The sequence below is a fragment of the Chamaea fasciata genome, unplaced genomic scaffold (genome assembly GCF_029207755.1).
Source record: "Chamaea fasciata isolate MVZ Bird 193981 ecotype frontalis unplaced genomic scaffold, bChaFas1.0.hap1 SCAF_19, whole genome shotgun sequence".
NCBI classification, from domain to species: Eukaryota; Metazoa; Chordata; class Aves; order Passeriformes; family Sylviidae; genus Chamaea; species Chamaea fasciata.
The window spans coordinates 8,226,883-8,253,377 of NW_027094104.1; the positions used below are offsets into that span (position 1 = coordinate 8,226,883).

A 26,495-nucleotide genomic window follows, 5' to 3' on the forward strand; every position below is an offset into this window, starting at 1 on the left:
CGCGTCCCTCAGCCCCGTCGCCCTGCCCCGCGGCAACTTTCCCATTGTCCGCCCGCTCCCCGCCGGCTCCTCAGCGCTGGCTGCGGGGAAGCCCCGAGGAGCGGTCGGCGCTGCCCTGGTAGAGGGGGGGGGTGGTGGTGGTAATGATGGTGATGGTCATGGTGGTGGTGGTAGTGGTGGTGATGGTGGGGCGAGGGTCGCGGTCCTCGGGCAGGTCACGGCGGCGCCGCTGCCGCTGCGCTCCGGCCGCCCCGGGCGGGCGGCTGTGGCCGGGTCCCTCCGGGGCAGCGCGGGGCTGTCACAGGTGTCCCGTCCCCTCCCGGAGTGTCCCGGAACCCTCCGGGAGCGCTCAGGGCTGTCACCGGTGTCCCTCCATCCCGTCCCCTCTCGGGGTGTCCTGGATCCCTCCGGAGCAGCGCGGAGCTGTCACAGGTGTCCCTTCCTCTCTCGGGGTGTCGCCGTCGCTGCGGGGCTGTCACCGGTGTCCCGTCCCGGAGTGTCCCGGATCCCTCCGGGAGCGCTCAGGGCTGTCACAGGTGTCCCCCCATCCCGTCCCCTCCCGGGGTGTCCCGGTTCCGCCGCGGCGGGAGGAACGCGGAGTTTCTTTGTTGTGTAACTCTTTTTGTCCGGGGATTAGAGAGGGTTTGCGGCTGTTTGTGCTGATTCGGGTGGGTTTAAAAAAAAAAAAAAAAAGCGGGGTAGTCACGGGTGAATTCTTCTCGGGGCTGGGATGTCGGAGAACTTTCCTGCGGCTCGGGGGGTTGTTCTTGGCTCCGGCCGGAGCCGCCGAGCCGCGCTGCCCCAGCTCCGGGGCCGGGAGCGCTCCCGCAGCGCCTTACGGGCAGAAAAGTGAAGCCAACTTGCTCTAGCAAACCCATTTCTCGCTAAAATGAGGCTGGCTCGCAGCCCGAGATTCATATGCGAAGTGCTATTGCCAGAATTTTTCAATAAACGTAAATTGCGGTCGGGAGAGTTCGGGTCAAGCACTTTGCTGGACAGAGCAGGCACGAAGCCTTTGGAGTAATTCCCCTCCGTGCTGCCAGTGAATCTTTTCTGGCTGTACAGTGGAATTTCTCTCTAAGTTTTTTTCCCCCATCTATCTCCTAAGTTTCTCTCTCAAAAGTTTCAATTTTCTGGAAGATGATCAAGTTGATCCATCAGTGTGCTTTAGTAATCCTTTTTTTTTTTTTCTTCTTTCTGCAAGCAAGCATTTTTAACACTTATTTTTAAACCTCTTTTTGTGCTTTCTGTATTTTTTTTTTCCTGCCCAGTCCCTGCTCTGAGTAGGGCAGCCCACATACTATGCTGGGGGACTGGGTAATGCTTCTGTGCCTGTCGCTGGGATGTGTCAGTGTTTGGTTCTCAGCAGCAGCACAGGAAGTGTCACCATCCTGACAAAGAGTCATAAAATATGTTGAAGAGTTGTTACTAAAAGTGGACTAAAAATGTGCTAATTTTATGTTGTCCTTGGAAGAAATGATAAGTCAGTTCTGACAGAAATACATATCTATATATATATATAGCTTTTCAGGGCCCCTGTTGGGTCTTAAAAAAGGTTGTCAAGGAATTGTGAAGGATTTCCTGTGGAATTGCTAGCGTGGTACCACGCACAGACTAATTGTAAGAGAAAATTGAAAATGGCTTCCTACGTCTGACAGATGGTTTTAAAAATTTTCTTTTTCAGGTTTGAGTTGATCTCACTAAACTGCCACCATGGTGCAGAAGTACCAGTCCCCCGTACGGGTGTATAAACACCCTTTTGAGTTAATTATGGCTGTAAGTATTAATTTTTTGCTGTAATTTCCTTCTTGATAGTTCCTTGTCTTGCTGAGTACTGGCTGGGCTTTGTTTGATAGATACAGTAGAACATACAAAGCTGAAAATAAAATGTAAACTATGAGAGTTGTACGTTTCAATGATTTCTTTTCTGGCCTGAGTGGTTTTTTGTTTAACATGATGTGGTCTCCTTTTCTGCCGAAGTTTAGATAGTGTTTACAGATGTATTTGAAAGTTTAGAGCAAAAGTAGGATTGAAGTGTACTGGAAGTTGGTTAGTGGGGGCAGACTCTTCTAGATCAGGAGGAAATGTCATGTATGCTGATTAAAACATTGCTATGGTTGTGTTTTCATTGCTGTAGAGTTTACAGGATTTGAGAGCACAGAGAAAGCCATGAAAGCAAGGATATTCCTGAATGAAAAGGGAGAAAAAGGACACTGGAAACATTTTGAGGGAAGGGAGGAAAAAGCATGGTAGGGTGGCCAGAGGGATGGACAAAAAGCCTTTTGGGTACATGTTGCTAATTGGTGTGATAGTGGTACAAATAGTAATGAAAAGAAGGAAATTTAATTAGGTTCCCTTTTTTTACTCTCTCTCCTCTTCTCCCTCTCTTTTCTTTCCTTTTAGAAAACAGAATGGAAGTAGGTATTTGACATTTTAAAGTATACTCAATTGAAACTACAGCTGTGGGGCTCTTACAAGTTAGAAAGAGCAATTAAGGAGCTTTTCCTTGATAAAAAACAGTTAAAAGTGAACTGTAATCTACATAATAATTGTTTGATTTCGCTTGCTGAAAATACTATGTTTAATGGCTTCAGAGGAGAGTTTTAATAGTGCTCAGAGTGTAAATATTTAGATAGATCACGTGGTTTGGAGTGCAGGGTTCCTTCCAGAAGTGATTCTTTGCCGTCACAGGTCAAAAAAAAAGGATTAGATCACTCTACAGGGAATACTTGCTTTTCTTTTTATTTCATTCCTAAGGCTGCCTCCAGTGTTACACATTAGGTCTTGCTCTTGTAGACACTTCAAGGTAGAGTTGTGATTTTGCTGAGCAGTGAAGAAGCCAACTGTGATATGTGTAAGGTCTTTTATGACTTCAGTAACTCTGACAGCTGGGCTTCAGGTGATCTCCCAGTGAAATTTGATGGTGTCTGTAACTTTAGCCTTCAGGGGAGTTATACTGGCTCTTAGATCAATCGGCCAAAATTAATTTCTTAAATGAAATTCCCTGGCTGTTTGCTAAACTGATGAGCCTTTACCTTGCTGCTGAATTGAAGGCAAAAATTCTTCCCCTGAGTTATTTGTTCAAGGATATTTTGAGTCAAAATGCTGACATCAGAATTGTCCACCATGCTTTGCTGGGTATAATTAAAAACACTTTTGACTATTAGTATTAACTGAGTGTTCCCAAACTGTTCTGTGTCTTGGGAGTAATATCTGAAGGATATTTAGCAAATATAAAGTCTTCCCTTACTTTAAAGCTTTTCTTTAGAGAGCAAGAGGCTGTAGTAGGTATGCAACTAAGTTGCAAATAATAGTTAAAAATTAACGAAGAGGAGAAGAATGCTTACAAAAGGAAACGGCCAAACAGGATCCTTTCTGAGACTGGGAGTTTAGCTGAGCAATAATGCATCTGATTTATTTAGTCTGTGTCAGAACAGTGGGTTATCACTTGTACTCGTTCAGAATGTGAGCGCTGGATGAACATCCTCTCCCTGCCATGTTGCTGCTGTTACTGATTTTTAAAACTTGTAAAATTCCTGCTGGTGATCCATCAAACTGTCCATGCACTTTCTGAAGTGCCTACAAGAGTCTCTGAGCCAAATTCTGTGAGGAATATAAACAGTATATGCAAGCTTGATGCTTTTTGCTACTGTTTTTGTTACTGTTTCCCCTTGGTTGAACAGTGATTGCATAAGTTGATGAAGTATTTCTGGAAGGAATACTTGTGTCAAGTTCTATGCTCGCTAAAGTGGAAGCACTATGTTGCATATTCTCAACCAAAAAAGTGCTATAATGTTATTTTAACAGTGCCAGCAGCTCTTCTGAAACCAGGCGTGTACCAGGCTTGGATTTAAAGCACCCAATAAATGACTTATGTGTTGTGTTTGATTTTCCTTTGTCACTCTTTTATTTGCACCAAGCCCTTGGGAGAATGTGTCCTCAGAGGTTTAAACCCACACCCTGAGATACTCATCTGTCAGTAAAAAAATGCAGAGATACTCATCTGTCAGTAAAAAATCTCTGGAGAAAACTTTGGTCAGCATGGCAGCAATGTTCTGTGTGCTGAATTGTCTCAACAAAAATCACTGTTTCTAGCCTGGCTCTTGTGTGAGATCTCATCTTTGTGTTCAGGTGCTGAGTGCTTTTAAAATTTTTATTTGGCCAATTGTCCTCTCTTCCCTGGGTGTTCTGTGGAACTCCAGAGGTAATTCTTTCTCCGGAGCAGTATTGAAGTTCAGCAGTGTCAATGAAGCCCTTGTGCACTAGGAAGATTCCCTGGATGATACGTGTTGCAATTCCAAATTGGAACTCATTAAATCAAACTTAGTAATTAGCCTTCAGATAGAGAAATCAGCATGAATTCTTCTTTTCTAGAGGCCACTGAGTGAATGCCACTTGCAGAGTGGGTCATTTACAGTGCAAACTTCCGAGTTGCCCACTTTCCCCTTCCTGGGTTTCCAAGAGGTGCTTGAGGGAGAATGGAGCACAATCAGCATTCCATTCATGCAGCTCTAGTGTGTTCCCAGGGAACTTTGCTCTCTGGGAAGGGTGACTGCAGCTCTATATTAAGACAAAAAACCTGAATTTAATTCCACTTACTTTGATCTAAGCCAGGATTGTCAAGACAAAAGTGTTTTGCAGGCAGTTATGATACAGAGACTTCTGAAATAGACAAGAGTCAAAATTCTTCTCCTAGGTTGAATTTGTGTTGAAAATAAGTTTCTCTGTTAAGCTTCCTCTACTGACATCTAAAACTCATCTGTTGTACCCTAAGATATCTCTATGACAATATCCTTAAGGCATGACCCCTTATCTCCAACTGGGAATTGGTGAGGAGCTCAGGCTGGGAGGGAGTGGTGACATCCATTGCTTCAAAGCTTCCTCCCTTTCCTCATCATTGAAGTCCAGCTGTGTAAAATCTAATACAAGCGACTTCCCTTGAAGATTTCCTTCCACTGGCAAATTGTGTGGTTTCAGATAATGTTTAAGATGCAAATCTTTTAATGAAACTATTTCCTAAACTTGAACAGATTCTAGAATCATAGACTAGAAATTACAGCACTTTAGTCTGACACACCTAACACAGGCCACATGATTTCACCAAATAGTTTCCAAAGCTGACATGATGGTTTTTGGCTGCTCTGTGGAATATCTGTCATAATTAACTTCTTGGAATCTCTGTGTGTTAGTGGTTATGTATTTAAAAAAGCACCCAGAGCAGAGCAGCAGCTTGCACAGCTGTTCAGGAGACAGAACAGAATCTTGCTTCTCCTCCTGTTCAGCGTTTACGTAATGCTGGAAGCAGCTGAAATGTGGAAAAATGGCTGTTTACTTAGACTCACTTGTCAAGTTACCAAGGTTAAATATACTGGAGAAAAACTGAGAGGCTGCTTTTAGAAAACTTCTAAAGATTACAGATTCATTTTTTTTTTAATATTAGCTTAAAGAGGTTTACATTTAAAGTAATACAGGGACTTTGCTGAATAAGTAGTTCTTAATATTAAAAGGCAGTTAAGAACTTGAATCTTCCTTAACACACATGAAGCTAAAATTAACTTTGGAGATTTGCAGCTCATTTTCAGTCTGACATACTTTAGATAATTCCCCTTGAGTTTAATTTCCAAAGTAAATTTAAATAATGAATAATCAGTTGCAATGGCATTTCAAGGGTGGAATTTATGCAAATGGAAAATAAATAAGATGTCTGAAAAAGCACACATTGGATTGAACCATTGACCAGCGGGATTCTTCTTTTTAAGTTTCTGAAAGCTCTGTGGAAAATGTATTGCTCTTCAGCCCATTTAGAAAATGTCCTATTTACAGTCACAAATTGCTTAGTTTCAGAAATAATGTGAATTTTAAAAAATCGATCTCACATTTTGCCACTGTTCTGATGGAATATCTGAAGTATCTCAAGCATGAATCTTTCCTAGCAAGTATAATGTGTAGTGCCTTTGATTATATTATCATTTTAATGGCTCAAATTTGCTGCTTTTGGACATCAGGCTGACTGACTCTCTTCATCTTTATAGATCTAAAAAATAGTTTTTAAGGTGTATCTCATGAATTAAAGTATCCCTAAATTACAGGTAAGTAGTAACTTTGTAAATGGGAAAAATACGCTTCAGTGATAAGAGTCGATTAGAAAAAAAATTATCTGTTCTTGCAGATTGACAAATCAAAGTATAATCTCTTGGTCTAGATTGTAATGACCTTCTTGATCATCAGTACATTATTATTTCACTATAAAAGTTATTACTTTGAAAAGTAATTTTAAAAAAAATTCAAACTGTATCAAGCTAAGTGCCACACCTGCTCATAAATACTCGCCATTTTCATTCCTTTCAGTCTCATTTTGTTTTCCTGGAAAAAATGCATTTCACACATCATGTGGAGAGGGGCTGAGAGACTGGTGAGAAAAAGGAAGCTCTTCTGCAAGTGCTTTTGAAACCACAAAGTAGGCTTTAAATGTATAGAGAAGTATTTTATTCCCCTGGTGCAGTGCACTTTGCTGAGAATTTGTCTCAGATACTTAAATCCTGGGGAAGGGAATAAACTTGAGTGTCTGCTCCCAAAACTTCTGAGCTCTTTTCCCTTCTGTTGTAGAACTCCCAGAGTCTCATCTGCTTTGCTTCCTGTCTTGGTTGAAAACTTAGCCTTATTTGCTGTTGGAAATGTGTTGGTAAAGCTCTGGTGGAGCAGAGCTTTGTGTGGAATTTTTGAATTTATATTAAATGCCTGCAGTTTCACTGCTGGTTGATGGTGGTGGTGGTTCCTGTGTTAACACATGGTGTAAGAACAAATGATTATTTGACCACTTGTTTGGAATGAGCTGTGGGTAACAAATGGGAGACTTCACTTAAGCACTAGGGGAAAAATATTGACTTCGCAGCCTGCTAACAGTGCAATTTATGTGTTATTTTGTGTTATTTCATGACCTGCTTAGCTATTTCCATGCTTGGTTTCCTGGTTGTGGGTGGGTTTGTTTTTTTTTCTTTGTTTGTTTTTTGGATTTTTTTCTTTTTTTTTTTTTTTTTTTTTATTTTTTGGGGGTTTTTTTTTTGTTCGTTTTTTTTTTTTTTGTTTTTTTTTCGTGTTTGGTTTTTTTTTTTTTTTTTTGGGCAAACACATGACCTGACTGTAGCTGACAGCTGCAGTTCTGTTGTTCGCTCTGAAAGCTTTGAGTCAGTTTTTAACAAGTCCTTTGCACTTTAAAAGCTAAGCCACCACTACTGTCACACTCTGAAAGGTGTCAGAAGAAGGAAAATATGTATCAAAACAGTTCCCCTGTTTTGTTCTGAAAGCACTCCAAGCTTTTCACCCTTTGCAGGTGTTTTAGCTCTGGTGTGAAGTGCTGCTCCGGATCTGTTGATCCAGCCAGGGGATGTTGTCTTTGAGACAAAACTCTGAAATATGTGGGGATCTGGAAGGAAAGAGGTGGTTTCACATCCTGCAGAGTCCTGGACACTCAGGGTTCTACAGTTACAGTCTAGAGAAGGTATAAGGTCATGCTCATGGTCTAATGTGTGCTTAGATAGTAAGAAACGTGTGTAAAAGCCTTCAAAACTTTGCGGGAAACAGATGGATGAACTTTTTTGGCATTGATTAAAACCACATATCCAGTGATATGTATGCTTAGAGATCAGGATGAGGTGTTTCCATATTTCTTGGGCAGTCTGTGCTGCCCAAGGACTTCCCATAAAGCACCTTCAGAATGTGGAACCCAGAATTGAGGGGCTATTTGTTGTAACCAGGATTGCTTTTGCTGTGAGCTTCTTTTGGAGTCGGTGTGCTCCTGGCAGGAGGCCAGCAATGGAATCTTTAAACTGTTGCATTCTGAATGTAGAACGAATCTTCCGAGAATAAGCAAGAAAAGCTGTTAATTAGCTCAAGTTGAAATTAATTACAGGTTGGTCTTAAATGGTCTATTTCCTTTTCTCCCAAGTGAATTAGTCTTCATGTAGTTTTTCATGTACTTTAAAAATACTGTGCATATATTCTAAGTGAAGAACTAGGATGTTAAGCTGAATTATTTAACACTTAATTTCATTTTTGAGGTAGAGTTAAGACAGGTCAGGTTAGCAGCTCGTGTAAAATGTTAAGCAAGGCCTATTACAGGTAGTTTAATAATTTGACTTTCTCACAATCAAACTGCAGCTGGTTTCAGGCATCACCAGCCAGTCAGTGGTGTCTGAGATCAGAGCCCTGCCAAGGCCCCACGCTGGTGGCAGCGTGGCTGGAAGGGCTGCCTGGCATCCCCCGGGCTCCACTGCAGCCTGGGGTGGCACCGCCAAAGGAGCACAGGCCAGCACTGAGCCGTCACAACTGGAGATCAGCTCTCAAGCTCTTGCCTTTTCTCTGCACAGCTTTTGCTTGAGTCATGCTGACTGCAGCCCAGTCCACTGAGGTTTTCAGCTTGTGGTTCACGGCCTCTGCCTCCTCAGGGTCAGAGAAATAGCACCAATACGTGGTTTCCCATCGTAGCTAAGCTGATGCAGCAGGCTGCTGCTCTTGCTGAATTGCAAACACACGTCTGGGCCCGAGCTGCCTTGGAAAAAGAGGAAGGTAAATTCCTTGTCAGCCCGATTTCCTCGCTGGGCTCCCTTGAGGCTGCTGAGCACCCCTGTGGGAGCAGGTGCTGGTCCCCCCGTGCTGTGGGTGAGCTGCTGGCAGCTGCCTGCAGGGAAGAGGAGTCAGCAGGGCATCTGTCACTGGGGTTGCACTCCGAGAGCCCTGGATTCCCTTGGGAAATAATTAGGGATCTGCAGTTTGAAAAATGCAGAAGCCAGCTTGCTCTAGCAGTAAGTGAAGGGGCCATTAGAAACCTGATTCAGCAGTGTTCAGGTATTATTTAGCAGTGCAAAGTACTTGCAAATTGCACTTAATGGCTTGGAGTTATGGATTCTGTGAGTTGCTCTGGCATAAAGGGGGCTCTCTCCTTGCTTCAGAAAAATGAAAATTAAAAATTTCTGTGTTGTGTGCTGGAGCACAGTCACACGTGGATGGCCTGGCTGCCTGCCTTGCTTTGTATTCATGCATAAAACTTCACATTTGAGCATTTTCTATCTTGGACTTCTCTTGGGTTTTACTTTATTATAATTAGTTTTTGGGTTCTATATATCAGGAAATATGAAAATAAAAATATCACTGGGCTACCAGCTTTAGCTCTGGCGACAGCAGAGGGATCGTGGGAGGGAGCGAAGAGAAGCTACTCTTCTGCAGAAAAAATGAATTTTTATTTGAACCATTTTAATTCCTAATTATACATGTTTGGGCTCTATTAAGTTATTGTTTCAAGGTTTTGTCATGGTCAGATTGATGAAGTTAAATATCTAAATCTGTGGGGTTATGGATTACTGGATAATTGCAACTGCTTTCATTTTGTTGGTATTGATACTCTCATAACTTGAGTACGGATGCTTTTTGGAATTTATGCAGATGAATTTGTGCAGGAGTTGAAAACTACACTGCAAACCTCCCCATCTCAGCCTGAGATCTTTCTGCCGTGCCTACTGCTGCTGTAATATCAGATCATATCACTGTGACAATAAGAGATCTCATTTTGTGAAAATGAGTATTTCCCTGGTGATGGTCAGGGTGGCACTGTGCCATTTCGAGTTGTTTATGGCACAGCAGAAGGGAACAGCTTCCTGATGAGAGCACTTCCTTTCTTGTGTGCATTGTGTCCCTTCATTGAGTGTAAAATTCGAATGCCACAGACATTCTGTCCAGTTAAAGCATACCAGGAACCTTTCCAGAGGATGGTCTTTTCAGGCTATTTCATTCAATGTGTAAATTATACTGTATAATTTGCAAAACTCTCTTTGCTGTGCAATTCACTGGCTTGTAGATAAGTTCTTCATTATGAAATTCAAGGCTCTATGAAATTACATATTTCTATTGAAGTGTTTCATGGTGTGCATGGTGCAGCCACTGAAGTTGTAATGAACAGGATTTAAAGCAATTTCACTTGAACTTGTTTGTTCTGTGTTGACTAAACTGATTCATGCTTTTGTTTGCCTTTCTTTGCTCTAAAGGAGGGTGAAGAACAAAGAAGTGATTGTCTGATCTATTAGTTTAATTTTATTTTTTGAGTTTTTTTTAATTGGCTTATCTTTTGAAGCTAGGTTGTGCTTTCTGTCTACGTTTTATTGGGGTGCAGTGCAGAAGTTGTACCATGCCAGTGATGAACCTTGCACTGGTATTACCTTGTTATTGATATCTGGATGATGAATTTGGATTTTTGTTCTGTCTCTTGATGAGAAGCACAGAACTGGATTGCACCATGAGGCCTCTCTAGCTTGTGCTGCCTTTCAGGCAGGGGCCAAGGGCAGTATCTGCCTGCAGGGGGGAGGACAGGAATGAGACAAACATATGGTAACACTCTCTTAGGATACTCTCTCATCCTCCAGCAATGTGTCTTGACAGCCCTTCTGGTCCAGAATGTGCCGTTGTCAGGAATAACATCTCATGTGCTTGATTTCTTGTGCTCCCAATTCCTTTCTGGAGCCCAGAGAACTCTGTGGTGACACTCTCCAGCAGGAGCTGGTGCTTCATGACACGAGATGGATCCTTTCCCTTGAGCCTGGCAGAGCTTGCTCAGCCTCACGCCTCCTGCTCCTTGTGTCAGGAGAGGCAGCACAGCCTGGCTCAGGCTCTCTGTGCTGCCTGCCCTCTTAGATCTGGCAGGTTCCTCCCTCAGGTCTTAAATGACTCATTTTCATGGTGGTGGTTAGTCTTAGTTCGGTAGTTTGATTTCACATGAGGAACTGCTGCTCTGTACTCTTGGTTTTCCACCATCAGTTTTTTACCATTTTGAGGGTCTCCTGATACTTCAGACATGGATGTTAAAGGTATTTTTTTGTTACACTTTCTAGCTTGAGATAAAAAAGTGTGCAGGCTCCAGAACCTACCATGCTGCATTTCGATGGCATTCCGTTGTCATTTGTCAATGGTCAAGACTTTAAACGATGTACTTAAAACTTCTAAATTGGTTTGCTTAACAGAATAGGGCTGCTCTCTACCTGGAAGTTGCTATTTTCCTGGTCCAAAAGCCAAACCAAGGCCTTGCTATTTATCTTGAATTTTGTGTTCTTCTGGTGAAGCTCACTGTCCTAATGATAGTCATGGAAGAGTGAAATCACTGGTGCAGTGCTTAGAGGCCAGTTGCCTCTGGGCCATATGAAAACCTGGTGGGTGAAGTCTGAGGCAATGAAGTCAAACCTGTTCCACTGAACCTTCATGGCGGGGAGGGGGAAATCTGGAGACTTTTTTTCCTTGTGGTAGTACAAGTCTTTAACCTCTCAGGCAATGGTTTAATGAGGTATTCTGAGCCCACACTGTAGCACTGCTGTAGTCATCCTGTCCTCCTCCACTCATAAATTAGATTTTGTCTGCGCAGTAATAATTTTATTTAAAATAGCCTAACATATTCCAGATGTTAAACATGTTGTAACAGACCTTCTTATTGAAAGTGTCTGTGATTCTAAGACCAAACAAGTGACGAATACTAATTATAGGACTCATAAAAGTGAGACTTGAGCGTGGTACAATAGAGCAGCAAGGAATATCTGACTGCTCTAAAAATAGATCCTCAGTGGACACAGTGGGATTGCAGCTGAATTTTAAAAAACTGACTGCAGAGGAACCAGGCATGCAATTTCGTTAACTGGAAAAGGAAAAGGGAAGCCAAGCACCAAGTTCTGCTTTCAGTGTGACAATACCCCGTGCCTGTGAAATGCCTGTTGGCAACACGGAGCATGCTTGTGATTGTTCAGCTGCTGTAAGACAAGGAATGGTAATTAGAAGAAACGGTAGGACAAGCTTAATGATTTACTGTTGGTTTTATGTGTGTCTCTTAAAAAATTCACAGGAAGATATGTTCCTGTGTTATGTAAAGGGCTGTGTATTGCCAGTGTCGAAGAGAAATAGGAAGTGCTCGGGAATAGCTCCCATTCCTCCGTAATCACATGTCGGTCTCCAGGCATTTAAGCTTTCCCTGGCCTGTCGCCAGCCTTTGCTGTGATGCTCTTTTGGAGGTCAGCCTCTTCTCCAGAGTGCTTTAACCTTGAGCCAAAACAGTCGTGTCCTGTGCAATTGGGGTCAGAAGCCAAGTTTCCTCTCGTAGGAACTACTGAAGTTGACTTTAATTGCAGGGCGCATTCTGTCAAACAAAGTGTTGTGCCCGGAGCTACGTGGCTTCTGGGCCAGACTGATTTCCATCTGTCTTGCTTGGAACAGGGGCAGGGCAGGCATTTTTCTCTGAATGTAGAATAGTTTTGCAAATGCCTTTGATACAAACAAGTTACAGTGACATTGCAAGTCCATCTGGTATTGCTGTTGCCCCCACGAGGCCAGGTAGGAACTGTGTGATCTGAAGAGCAGCTTGGAGCACCCACCTTCAGTCTAGACCAGAGCAATGTCAGTTGTTTTCTAACCAGCAATTTGATTTTGGTCTCTCAGTCATAAGCCAGCCTAACCTGAATGATCAGGCTTTCCTACCTCACTCCAAAGGAAAGGAAGATTAAAATTATTTGCATTCAGCATGGTTGTTGGGTTTTCTGTCCTTAACCTTTGGTTTTTCTTGAGGAAGGACTGCTACTTGCCCAGCTTCTCTATTCCAGCTTCTCATTTTAGAGATTCGTGTCTCGAGATTGTGCAGAGGCTGCAGTTGAAGTTTGGCTTGCTCACTCTTTAGCGGAGTGGCACTTGGGCACTTTGGCCTCTCTGGACTTCCCAAAGGGAGGAAGAGAATTAATGATTCTCTTGTGTGTGCCTGGAAGGCAAAGCAGATGTAACTCAAGCTCCTCCACAGGCTGTCCACTTTCTCCTCCCTCATATTAAGGTGCCCTCTGAAGATGGACATTTAGGCTGCCATACAAGAATCAATTATTACACAATTCCACCTGTGCAAATTTATTTAAGCAAACCACAGATGACTCAGATCTGTCTTAAAGTAACCACTCTTCAAATTGAAGTTATATTGAGGCGTGTCTGTGGTTATTGAAGATCGTCTTTTACAGATGGAAGACAGAATGTTAGCCCTTTTCTTCAGGTCTCATCCTTTATCCCTGGTTTGTTCCACTTACTGAATTTGTGTTCCTTTTGCATCAAAACTTTGAATAAAATTGCATTAAATCATCAAAATTTTAATTTTTTTATCTGGAAGAAGATGGAATCTCTGTGTGCAGCAGAGTGGTTCTTAAGTAGTTAGGAGCCAGTTCCCTTCCAGTGTCATTCCATGCAACATCAGGCCACTGTAATTTTGCTGGTAAGACTTCTCTCTGAGCACTTTTGTGAAAGGAAAATGCCCAGATGTGGCATAGGAAGGGTGCACTGAGGGGGATAGAGTAGTGATCTGTGTAGAAAGAGCCTGCATGGGTGGATTGACTGGTCACAGCCCTGATGAGAATTAAGGTTTCTGTGTCTGGCTGTTTCTTTGTGGTGCAGAAAGAGGCTCTTTGCTTGCTTTGCTAAGTTGGTGACCACAGCTGAATAACTCAGCAGTGAACTACCAGTAAAATTCCACTTATCTAGAAGATTGCTTCATAACCTGTTCTGAATCTCCTGCTTTATTTATAAGGCCTAAATTATTTTAATTAAATATTAAAGTATTAAAGTAATTTTATGCATGCTTGAAAACCCTGAACACTGAGGCTGAGATTCCTTAGCTCTGTAGCCAACACATTTATGCTGCCATACAGAGGAAGTTTGCTGCAGACCTTCCTGTCTCCCAGAAACTTCTTTTTTTTTGCTCTTGCTTTTTGACTTTTCTTCTGTCCCCTTCCTTGCTTATGCTTTTGAGCACTCTTAAGTGAAGCTATGCTTTTTTTAGTATAACTCAGATTTGTCAAGAATGTTTAATGGACATATATTGTCAAGTATTTCCCTGGATAAGCCGAGTGTTTTACTAATAGTTAGTTGTAGGTGCTGTCTAAATGAAGCATTCTTTCAATAAGCTGCCTGTGAAATCCTTTTGATTTCTGGTTTGTGTGCTGGTAGAAAAATAAACCCTTCTTTGCTTGGCATTTACTTTGCAGAGAATGTAATCTAAAACGCTGAAATGCGTGTAAACTTTTTAAATCACTACAAGGATTTTTTTTTTCCCCCTGAAATTGTTACTATCTTTTTGATAGTAGGCAGGGTTTGATGTCTGCTGTAACTTAACAGCAACAGAAAATTAGTTTTAAATTCTGTTCATGAAAGTGATACTAATATGTATAATCCTATCTAGTTGATTCTTAGCCTGAATTTCTCCAAAGGATTCTGTGCAACACCGCCCGGTGAATTTGTTGCAGTGTCCTTTGATTGACAACTGAAATGATGTCCCAAAGCCCACGTGGTTTGGGGTCGTGTTTTGTGCAGTAAGAATGTTTTGGTTTTGGTAGATTCTTGATGCTTTCTCTGTGTGATGGCCTCAAAGGAAAGAAGTTTAAACTCAAGCAAGACAAACTCAAATGGGTACCAAAGTTTGGGAAGATGGTGTGGATGCTGTGCTGAGTTTCCTTGGAGATCTGCCCGGTTTCAGTGACATTTTGCAATGACCTGGAGGATGTAATGAGTAGTGTGGTATTTTCAGGGGTGGGCTGGGCAGTGCTGGGTTGATGGTTTGGTTCAATGGTCGGGACTCAAAGCCAGGTTACAAGAACTGGCCTGCAGGGTTGCCTTTGGGACTGTTTAAAATGCCAAGCTATGCATTAGGTCTGGATCTGTAATGTAATTAACGCCAGTAAGTGATCAACACTGTAACCATGGAAATGCTGCCTGAACCACAGAGAGGAACAGAAATGCCATATTTGTGTGTTGATGCAGTTCCTTTTGCATGGAAGTGCTTTGTAGCAGTTTAACACATGGAAGGTCCTGCTCTCAGAAATCCAAGGTGGTGTGTGATGTGCCGTGTAAGCAGCACTCTGTGAGCTCCAGCTTCCTTTATAACACCATGTCAGTGGTATTTCATGATTTTTGTGATTGGCTGTGTGTACCAACTATGGTTATGCCTAAAAATTAACATGAAGCTGTTGCTTTTGCACTGCAGAAGAAAGACTTGGAAGAGATTAAATAGGTGTGAAGTAGCCTGGATTGTGTCTGCAGAGCTGTGTGGAGATAAAGCTCTGTTCTGTCTCTGTTCTGAAAGGTTGTTTTGCTTCCCCATGCACATCCCTGATGTTCTGGATGAGTGGTGGTAAGTGCTGTTTGAAGCGAGGAACCAAGAAGAAAAATTGTCTCTAAATTTTAATGGTCTCAGAGTAACTGAGTGGAGCCAAAGCACAAGAATAACTTCTCTGCTGTTTCCTGTCTCCATAGAGATTTTTAATTTACTGAATCAAAGCCGTTCATACAAGATCACAAAGCAGTTATTGAATTTGAGTTTGGTCTGTATGCTGGGTTATTTTTTAGTGGTTATGGGCAATGTCCTCATTGTTTTCAGGAATTTGCAGAATGGATGTGAAGCTGGGAGGTTTCTTGCTGGGTTTCTAGGGTTTGAGCAGCAAATTGCCTGCTTGGCATGTGGCAGGGCTGTTAACCTATTTGGTAGAGCAAATAGGTATTGTTTGTTCAGCCCTGACATCCACTGAAGACAAGATCACTTTAACAGGTAGAGTCTATTTGAAATGTGCAAGAAACTTAGCTGGGTATTTACTTAACTTGAAAGTACTGTGGGCTTCTAATACAGCTAAATGTAAAAATGGACAGAGCAGTCTTGCCCTCTTCTTTTTATAGGAAGCAATAAAATCTGAGGCTTTATAGAGTTAAGCTTGGGGTAAATTTAAATGTATTGGAATAAATCTGCTCATCCTTTCTTCCTCGTTCTTTATAGACTTTTGCAAGGCACAAGTGGGTTGTTCATGGCAGTGTAGAGCCTGAAATCCTTTTCAGTGAAACCTGACTAAATCAAGAGAACTCCTTAAACAAGTATAGGCACCAAGAGAAGAGAAAGACAAGCAGGGATTATGCTCTTCTGTACACTTAATAAAACCTTTTCTTCCATGCAGGACTCCTGAGTGACAGAGGAGCTGTTGAGGGCAAGATTTAATGGCTTTGGTAAATGCCAGGAAAAGAAATGTTTTCTTATTCACCTCTGCTTACAGATGGCTTCATTTTCCTCAGCTCCTGCTTTCATAGAGAATTTCTCAGGAATTTCATTTCCATTCCACAGAAGGAGAGGTCAGCTGAGGAAGCTCAGTTTGCTGGCTGCTAAGCCAGTTCTGCTTTCAGATGCTTTCTTGAGAGAAGGATACTGGAAAGAACAAGTCCTTGTATCACTCCATGATTGAACAAGGCCCAGGGAAGCCCTGGTGGTGTAAATGCAAAGGTTTCTGCAGTGACCTTCAGTGTTTGTAGAGTGTAAGGGCAGCTTAGAGCACGGGTTATTTAACAGCCGGGGGTGTTGGAAGTCCAGGGAGTGCCTAGAGACTGTGCAGGGCCCTGTAATGTCTGGGAGGTCAGGACTCATCCAGTGTGGGAAGTCTCTCCTGGATCTTCTGAGAAGAATAGATGTAGACCTGGGCTGTAAATCTGAGCACCACTTCAGTGCAGTATCATAAATAAAGCATTTGAGGAATCTGAATATCATGCTGCAGTAAGTTTTTGAACCCCTGACAATTTCTCTTCCCAGATACTCCACCTGAAAGCTCTGATCTCTTGTCTTGGAGAACATCCAAGGCTGTTTTTTAAGATTGCTTCTCTTGCTGTTTGAGAAATAATTAACCTTCAATTACAACTCATGAACAACATCTGTGCAAAGTAGATTCTTGTTAGGACTTGTCTGATTTTATAATAATGTGTTTGTGTGGTCTATTAAAAGAAAAAAAAAGGACAAACCCCAGAACTTCAAAAACAAAAAAGCCATTGTAATTGTAGTCCAAGGATTTGATGCATAATTATATAAAACTTTCACAGCCTCTTTATGAAAATTCTAGACTGACTCCATTGTTTATGAACTTTCAGGCAGGATTGTATTTCTGCGAAGTAGAAGGAGTTGGGCCATTTTGGACAATTACTTGGGAATGCTTTACTTTGGAAGACTGGATATGAACAGTACTGTAAACTTACACTCTTAATGCACTAAAGATCATTTAATTAGAAAGTTCCAGGTCACTTCTTACACTCCTGTTTACCACAGGAACTCTTTAGTCTCTAAAATGGAGCAGAATGTTTGTCTTACGGATATCGACTTGTCCTATTGATTTTTTGGTGTAACTTACAGAAGGGTTATTTATTTTATCTTGGATACACTTAATAGCCATCATTAATACTTAGATTGCCAAGTTTCATTGTACCAGGGAACAAAGAGTGAAGACAATCTATTGTGTTTCAGAATGACTCCTGCCACTCCAGGGTAAAATGCTTTTTTGGACTGTAATGGAGGGAGGATACAAGAGGGACACATTAAATAAGGTCAGGACACAGTTGTAGGGAAGTGTGATGGGGAGAAAGGAGAATTGTGCATTTTTTTTCCTGTAGCTTAGATTAAGGGACCACTTGCATTTGCCAGGTGAATATCAGCTCTCGTTTTGGGAATCCTTGGGAATGCAGCCCTGCCCTCAGAGCTGCCTGCACGGCTGGATGGCGCCTGCTCTGCTCTTCACAGCCTGCCCAAGTACAGCACTGCTTGGAAAGGCAGGATTTTCCTCTCTTCTGTGGAATTCTACTCTGCATGGAGTGGAAGAGCTTTTTCCTGTTGCAAAATGAATGTATTTAAACAAAGGTATATTTGAATGTGGGGCATTGTGATTGAGGTTTTTTTTTTTAACAAACCAAGATGAAACAGAGCCTTCCTTTTTAATGAATGCTTGCTGCTTCCTTCATTTGTCTTAATATTTAAAATCTCTGCAGTAGCTCTCTTTCAGGTTATAATTTTTAATTCAAATTGCTTTTACACAGGATATTTCCCAATGAACTTTCTAATTGCTTAATCCAGTTCAGCGATAAATTGTTAAGCAAACATTTTGTTTGTTGATCTTGCTCTGATAGCCAGCAGGTTCACCACTGGTGAATCTTGCTGGAAAAGCTGTGATATATTTGTTCTAATAGGGTTCAAATAGGACACTTTTAAACACTTTTTTAAGGTAGAAATTGCAATGGAAGGTTTAAACTCTTTTTTTTTTTCCCCTTTTAAGGTAAGTTGTAGTGTTCTTTACTCTCTGACTAGTCATATTTTGTTGGCATAGACTGCTCAGATTTACAGAGAAGTCAGAGGACTGTTTAACAACCTCGTATTTGTCAAGGACCAGAGATGGTACACAAAGGAAATTTTTGTTTAGATGATACACAGCCACTCACTGACAGGTCTGACCCTGCCTCTCCTGCTGGCTTGTCTGTAGTCCCCACAAGCCTCAGCTGTGGTCTGTGTAACTAAAGCCTTCTCCATCTTTTCCAGAGAGAGTTCTAGAACCGAGTGCCTGCCAAGCAGCCTTTGTTTCCCAGCAATAAGAGAATAACTCCTATCTTTGTAAATGAGAGCATTTAATGAAGTGGAAACACTGTGGAGAGAAAAACCACTTAAGCCTCCTGAGCAAGGGAAGAGCTGCTCTGAGGGGAAGGTCACTGCACAAAGCCAAGGGGACTGTGCTGCTGGGAGCAGGGCCTGGCTGGGACCCTGAGCGTGTCCTTGGAGGACTTGTCCTTCCAGAGACTTGTTCTTCCCAGAGAGCTGACTACCTGAGTGCTAAACATGTTTGTGCTTCTCCAACGTGCAGTTTGCTTCACGTTCCCTTTTCCCAGTGCCTGGGAGTGTTACCTTATCATAAACCCTATTTCTGGAGCTTTTTGAGGTGTATCCACTGTAACCATCTGCTGCTCTCTTGCACACACGCCCCCGGGCTGATCACTCCCATGTGAGCTAAGATCCCTCAGAGACACTGGCACCGAGACCACACTGCTTTGTTCAAGTCTCACGATTTTTATACTGCTTTGAACAAGTGTCATGATTTTTATACATATGCATGGATGGCAAAGGGAGCTCTGAACAGCAGAATACAGGGCATGAAAAGTTATTTGCTGATCTGTGAGAGTTCATCGAGAATTGTTTCTTTCCAAGTTCAGCTGCCAAGAATTTGAAATCTCTTGGTTATACTCTGCCATGAGTCTCTGCTTTTCCAATTGATCTGCAGTGCTCTAATGCAAGGGGAGGGAGGGATACAGTGCTCTGCAGGAATGATCAGGCTGCTGGAATGCAGCCTGTGGAGCCAGGGCAGCATCCTGCTTGAGTGACCCTTCTTGTTTCTTGTGTTTATGAAAAATTCAGAAATCCCACATGCTGGAAGTGGATAGGGGAGCGCAGTGAACTTTGGGATGCACTTGCACTTTGTTACCCACACATGGTCAGGCACTGCAGGCAGAAATTAAAGTTAGCACCGAGTGCTGCAGACAAGATTGGACTGCCAGGATGAATCTGTTCATGGGTTCTCTTGAGGTGTCCTTGGAGGATGTGGTGCTGCTCTTGGAATGCTGCTCTGCCAGCAGTTTCAGACTGAAAACATCAAAAAGAAATAAAACATTTTAACAGCTTGATTCATGCCATTAAGCTGTTAAAGCACTCAGTATGCTTCGTTTTCCAAATGGTAATTGAAATTCCTCTGTATTTCACCAGGTTAGAATTTCTGTTTGGAGGATTCACCTACTAGAACAGCACAGCATAAGATTGCTTGGAATATTTTTTTTTTCCTCTTTTAAGTGTAGAAGTTAGTTTTGAGTCATTTAATGAACTAAATAATCCCTGTCCTTGAAGGCAGGAGACTGGGAATATATTAATCTGGCCAGAGAAGCTGAGTAATTTATTTGCATGCATGACTCTCCCTACTGAGGACTGAGCACATGCTTATTATCAAGGTATTTTATTAGCCCTAGGCATGGTTTGAGAAGCAAAAAAAATCCAGAAATCTTTGAAAACCGGGTTGGGGATCATACCTAAGTGCCGTTTTAAAGGTGGTATTTTAAATGGAACTTGTTTTTCCTGATACTGATACTAGAATTCCAAAATTTAAGGGCTACGGCAGCAAGTACAATTCCCTTGGCTATGAAAAACGACTGCAATGGGTTTAAAATAGTCTGACTTCTGAATTGCTTTCATGTCTTCACACTCAGCTGAAATACTAGCAAGGATAGAAGTGGAATAAATCCTGTTATTTTGACTCTACTCTGAGCTTGAGTTGCTAAGGGAAGCAGTTGGAAAAGCAGCTTTATTACAGTGCTATTTTGGTTGAAATTGTGCTTGTCAGTGCTCTTGCTGTTAACATGCATTAAGAAAGTTAAATTTGCGGTTCAAGCTGCTTCACCAGACTGTGTTTTTCTTGATGCACAATGCAGCTTCTAATGGATCAGAGTACACAAATGTTCCAGAGGCTCGTGGGGAATGTAAACGAACATTACGGAGGAACTGCAGAAATGCAGGCTCAGAATCACTGTTTGAAAGATCCGTACACAGGTGCCTCAGCCACGGAGGTGTTGTGACTTCATGTCACGCCCAGCAGCAGCTGCAGAGTTTTGAGGATGAGCACATCTGTGCTTTTGGCTTGTGCTCCGTGTCACACCCTGTGTGTTAAATGTGAGGGGGAAAACAGGAACAGTGTCGCCTCCTCGATACACCATTGCTGGGTGCATTTAGTGCTACAGCAGCAGCTTTTCACTCCTGCCTGGAGCCCTTGAGGATTTTCTGCAGCTGCTTCTCTTTTGAGGAACTAATTGTCTTTGATTGTATCTGTACAGTGAAATCGGAACACTGAGACAAGAGTGTGGAATATCTGATTTTATTTGTGAAGAGAGACTTATCTGTTCAATTTTGACCACAACGCTGTCATACAAGGAAAGGGCAACATTTTATAATAAACTCTGCATTATCAACCTGCTGGAGGAATACTGCATAATGCAGTTCAGTTATTTCCTGTCTGCAAAGCTGGATTTGAGACAAAATTTCTGGTTCAAAAACACTTCAATAACGCAGCAAAATCCCTTCAGTTCTCTTGAAAAATAAAAGCAGCGTTTGATCTTTCTTGAATCTTCTCGTGCTCCTTGAATAGCTCCAGTCTGGGCCATGCATGTGCTGCTCTGACTCACGTGGCTCTTGCTGTGTTGTACCACAAATTACAGGTTTTATTCCTGTGCTGTGTTGGCTCATGGTGGAAGATGTGTCAGTGTCCTGTAGCCTCCAGCAGCTTTTTCCTGCCCCCTCTGCTCTGTGAAAGGGAGCAGTTTGTCCCTTGTGGAAGACACAGTCGTGCCCGAATCAGATTAAATATTTTGATGTGGCCATGGTTTGCTCTAATCACTTTTTCTTCAGACTGGGCTGTGCTGAGAAATGGTGCATTACAAGGATATATTGGCAGTGGGACATAAAGAAATAAAACCAGCCTGGTTTAAGAGCCCAGTAAAATTGACTGAACAGTTTTCTGTGTGTATGTTCTTTAGGGAGAAAGAATCCTGGCTCGCTGTTAGTTCCTTGGAAACCCTCAAGTGCTTTGCTATGAGCATTCAGCTTGCCAGCTTTTGGCAGATAATTATTTTATTCTCTTCCAAACTGAACACATTCAATTCAGTCTTGCCATTTAAAACAACACATTCTTCTTGGACATTTTTTTGTTCACAGTTCAGCAAACACTCATGAGCAGGTAATGCTTTGAATTGCAAGTGTTCACAGCGCAAACATGAAGTGTTTGGAGGACTAAGATGAGAAAAGCGTCAATATGTGCAATGAAGGGGAATTGCAAAAGCTTTGGCATAGAGGGGGGTGTTCAGATGGGGAAAACTTGTCATCCAAATGTAAAAAAGACTTTGAAAAAAGTGAGAAAAATATTAGATTCCTACTGCCCCTGCTCTCCTGTCTATAAAATAATTGTAGCATAAGGTCCTCAAAGTAAAAGTATTAGATAAAGCAATCTGAAAGTCAGAAATACTTCTAAAATCTGCTTCTTCTAGTAATGTTTTCCTTTCCTGGCTTTAACAGCATTGAACTACAGTCATTCCAGTTAAAATAGAGATTAATTTAGAAAGAATGCTGAGAGTTTTTCAGGGAGAGGGTTGAGATACTCGTGAGCAACTGAAATGTACAGCCTTCTGTCCAGAGCAAGAGCCTGGTAAAAGAAATAGAACTTCTTTGTCATACCAGTTGGACAAAAGAAACTTCTTACTCCATGTTAATAGGACCCATCCTCCCTTTGTCTCGGAGCTGTGTAAGATTTTCTCCGCCGGTGCTGACTATTGTGTTCCAACACTAATACTCTGTCCCTGCTGTTGTGCGCACATCTCTGAGCCCAGGCATTATTGCTGTTCTTCACTCAAACCCAACCAGCTGTGCACAGATGAGGTCTGGAGCAGGGAGTGTGTGTGACCCCTTCTCTGGCTGCGCTTCTGCTGCCTTACAGAGCAGCTTTATGAACTCGGGACAGTCATGCTACAAAAATGGTTTAAAAATATGCACAAAGGGAAAAAAGCTGACACTGTTTCAGTGCCTTACACCACTGTCACCATAGTAACACTGCCTTCAAACTAGGTTTGAACACTGGTAATAAACTGAAGTATTTTAATTGTTCTAAAGGGAGAATTAAGAGACCTTTTCTGTTCCAGCCCCACCATTGCATACTTTGTGCAGCTGCTGCTTGTTTTGTTCCCCACCCTCTCCCTCTTGGTGCTGCAGCCCAGCTGTTTTCCGAGTAGTTGAAATCATCTACAAGGACAGAGTGGATATTTTACCTCTTTTAAAGAGTTATTTCATGATGTTCTCTCAGATTTACTTTATCTAAGCTTCTGCACTGGGACATCTTGCAAAATCCCACCTCTTCACCAAAGCAAATGAGGTTCTGATAGTAGCAAAAATGAAGGAATTCAAAATCTGGAAAGCAGGCTAAAGAATTAGTTGCTTCACTGCTACCCCATAAGGAAAGAAAAAAACCAAAAAGCCATAGAGAAGCAGAGATATATTAGAGATTGTGAAAGAAAAGGGAAAAAAAAAGAGCTGTCTTGTATTCTCCAGCCACAGTGGTTTTAGAACCAAAATCCAACAAGTTAACTAGTGGGGATAACACCCTCTTACTTGTTTTACTGATCCCAAATCCTTAACTATCCTGTGTCTGATTTAATACCATCTTCTCTGTGTGTCAGTTATTTAAGAGATAAAGTTATTTACATGACTGTGTTCTTTAACCAAAATCAAAGCTGTTGCTAGCTCTGCATTATTGCAAGAAGTTTTACGTTTTCAGAAGTGTGAAATGAGCTCATTGTATTAGGCTGACTGTTGTTGGACAAAACTGTGAACTGATAAACTGCAGTGAAATCATTAGGAACACTCTGTGCCCAGGGAGCTTGAGAGCTCTATTAGCTTAAGAAATAGCTTTTGAAATGTTTTTGTTAGACCTTGGGGAGCTGTATGAAGTCCCTCTAGACAGCTTGGTGAAACACCGGTAATTAGTAAGTGGGTTTTTTTAATCCAAGACATAATTGTTTTGTCTTGTGGTATTTTAGAACTGGAGGGTCTGATTTTCCTGTTATCAGCGGGGTTGTCATGGTACAGAATGAATAACTTCCTTTTCAGAGGGAGGGGAGGAATGGATTCTTTTGCATGGTTTAAAAACTGCCTTACCGGCAAGGAACATATTAATAAATGGATTGTTTGGAATGCATTGTGACTCTCTCAGCTGTAATGTGGATTCAGGAAGGCTCAGCCCCTTCCAGGGAAGCTCTGAAGGGCATCGAGCCTCCAAATGCTGGTGCTGCCAGTGCAGGAACTCTGCACACCCTGAGGAATTAATGGTGGTGACTGTTTGTTCTCTTTCCATCGTGACAGGCATATGAGAGAAGGTTTCCCACGTGCCCTCTGATCCCCATGTTTGTAGCCAGTGACACTGTAAACGAGTACAAGAGTGAGGACGGGGCCGTCCACGTGATCGAGCGGCGCTGCAAGCTGGACATCGATGCACCACGGCTGCTGAAAAAGGTGATGAGCTTTGATGTGCCTGGTTTGTACTTCTGGATATCCCTTCACCTGAATGCTGTACCTAAACAGGATCTATCCCTCTTCCCCAGATTGCAGGAGTGGACTACGTCTACTTTGTCCAGAAGAACTCTCTGAACAGGCGAGAAAGGACTCTGCATATAGAAGCCTACAATGAAACCTTCTCTAACAGAGTCATCATTAATGAGCACTGTTCCTACACAGTGAGTAACAGCAGGCCTTTGCTGGGGCTGCAGATGGAGCTGAGGCAGTGTTCAGATCTCAGGACTCAAACAGAGCTTGGGCTTGTTCCTGCCTTTTGCCTTGCAAGAAAAAATAACCAACGCAGGGCCCTGAGGGATAATTGTTAGCGTTAAATGTAACACACTTGCCTCAAGAACTGAGACACGTTTGGCACCCTCTTGCTTGAGCATCTTCTCAGAGAGCAGAACACAACATAATTTGCTGCGTTTGACAGCTCTGTTTAGGCAAATCTGTGCTTTGTAGCAGCAGTGTGGGACTTGGTGAGGCTGATGACACCCTGACAGAACTGCCAGAGGAAAGTTCAGCTGATTTGCCTTCTGCTCAGCTCAGGCAGAAGTTCACTGAGTCAGCTATGCTTTAACCTTTTTTCATTTTTCTTGGTCTTCAGTGCAAATGTTGATGCAGGGGAGTCTGGTGGCAGGCCTGCTGCTCTGCTCTGGTCATGGTTTATTTCTGAATGGCTCAGCCCGTCCTCATGGGCTCTTACAGCACGTACTGTAGCAGTAGAACTTCAAATTGATGCTAAAGGTCAGATCAGAGCTAACAAATGTGACTGATTTATCTGTATTGTAGCACTCTCTTTAGGTCATAACATTTTCTGTTGTGTTTAACCTGTGGTTAAAAGGTCACCGGGTGCCAAACCCACTTGACACTATTATCTTATCTTTTTATAGTTATTTCTGCTGTAACTTCTAGGGTAAATTTAAGAATTTAAGAATACTCCTCCACTTACCTGCAGTTTTTATGTGAAAGCTCTGTTTAAATGGGGGAAATGCTGTATAGAAATAATAAATATGTACAAAAGTAAATATGTACAAAACACAGTACTCCTCTATGCCCATTTGCTCTACTCAGTCAAGAAATTAGGTAAATACAAAACCAGGTTTTTAATGGAAGAATAAATTGTTCCTAAAAGTTCATTTTTATTAAGGGTAACTTATAATTGAATTTATAAAAATACAGGAAGATTCTTAAATGCTGTTATTATGAGTTGAACTTACTGAGGCTGTACCAAGCTATTCTTGTACCACCCATTCCCTAATGCAGAAACAGAAAATGAAGGGAAAAGGTTTCTTTTTTTTTCTGTAGCTGTCTCCTTATAGAGTGTTGATCCTGTTCTTAGCCAAATTTAGCATGTTTTGAGGGGGAAGGGAACCCTAAGGCATCTGGCCAGCTACATGCTCAGAAATCCAGCCTTTTGTGATGTTTTTATAATGACAAATTCAGAGCCCGGCCTAGAAATTTCTTGAACAAATCTATTTTAGCTGAAGAGAGTTTGAAAAACAGCTTTTTGTAATAGTATCAGCATCAATTGTAGAATTGTTTAGGTTGGAAAAGCCCTTTAAGATCGAGTCCAACTAAAAGTCTTGTTTCAGCATCATGTCAGTAAAACAAGAGATAAGCTAAGAGGGAAGGTGTCAGCTGAGTGAGGAGTGTGCCCTTCTGTCTGTGGCGTTATCATGGGAGAACAAACTAAAACAGTTTTCATTCTACAGAATGCTGAAGTACCTCCTAGGTCAATGAGGGAACAGTGTTTTGGTTGTCTCTTGGAAACACGTTGGGCATGCTGCCCCTGCCCTTGCTGCAGGGCTCAGCCTGGCTGAGCTGGCCCTGTGCTATCAGCCACAGCAGAGTTCTGGATATCCCTGTGGAGTTTTACCCTGTTCCACACACACCCTGCAGTCCCAGCCCTTATCTAGACTGAGGCAGTGTAGAAATGTGCAGTCCTCTGGCTCTTGCCTGGTGCACTTGGCATTTCTCCACTTTCCCCTTTCTTGTTAAGACAAAAAACAACCAAACGGACTGTGGGACCATGGAAGAGCTTCTCAGCTTTTTGTCCTTTGGTGTTGCCTCTTCCCAACTGAAGAAAGACACCTCAAATTCCATTTGAATGTTTTTGACAGTGTGAACCTGTAACACAAGAAACATTTCAAATATTTTGAGAGAGGACCAAACCCTAAATGGATAACTGAGCTGAATGATCTTTTGACTTGCAGGTTCATCCTGACAATGAAGATTGGACCTGTTTTGAACAGTCAGCAAGTCTGGATATCAAATCTTTTTTTGGCTTTGAAAGCACAGTGGAAAAGATTGCCATGAAGCAATACACCAGCAATATTAAAAAGGTGAGCCTGCAATTGGGAAGCATGTGCCTGGCTCCAAGTTACCAAAAGACAATGAGGCTGCTGCTAAGTAACAGGCTGCTCTGCTCAGAAAGCTGGGCTGCTTTGCTAAAGGCCTGGGGCAGTGTGTCTGTGTAGGGCTGTTTCAAGTGAAATCTTTAGAGATCTGATCACTTAATTTTCAG

At 42.2% G+C, this 26,495-nt stretch overlaps 1 protein-coding gene across 1 annotated transcript in view; it reads left to right on the forward strand.

Moving 5' to 3' along the window:
* SEC14L1 (SEC14 like lipid binding 1) overlaps window positions 1-26,495 on the forward strand; it is a 41,484-nt gene that overhangs the window by 138 nt on the left and 14,851 nt on the right. Inside the window, exons 2-5 of the mRNA XM_066200373.1 lie at window positions 1,685-1,776; window positions 23,777-23,926; window positions 24,016-24,147; window positions 26,185-26,313. Coding sequence (XP_066056470.1) covers window positions 1,714-1,776; window positions 23,777-23,926; window positions 24,016-24,147; window positions 26,185-26,313 — 474 coding nt within the window. The 5' untranslated portion in view covers window positions 1,685-1,713. The remainder of the gene's footprint in view (window positions 1-1,684; window positions 1,777-23,776; window positions 23,927-24,015; window positions 24,148-26,184; window positions 26,314-26,495) is intronic.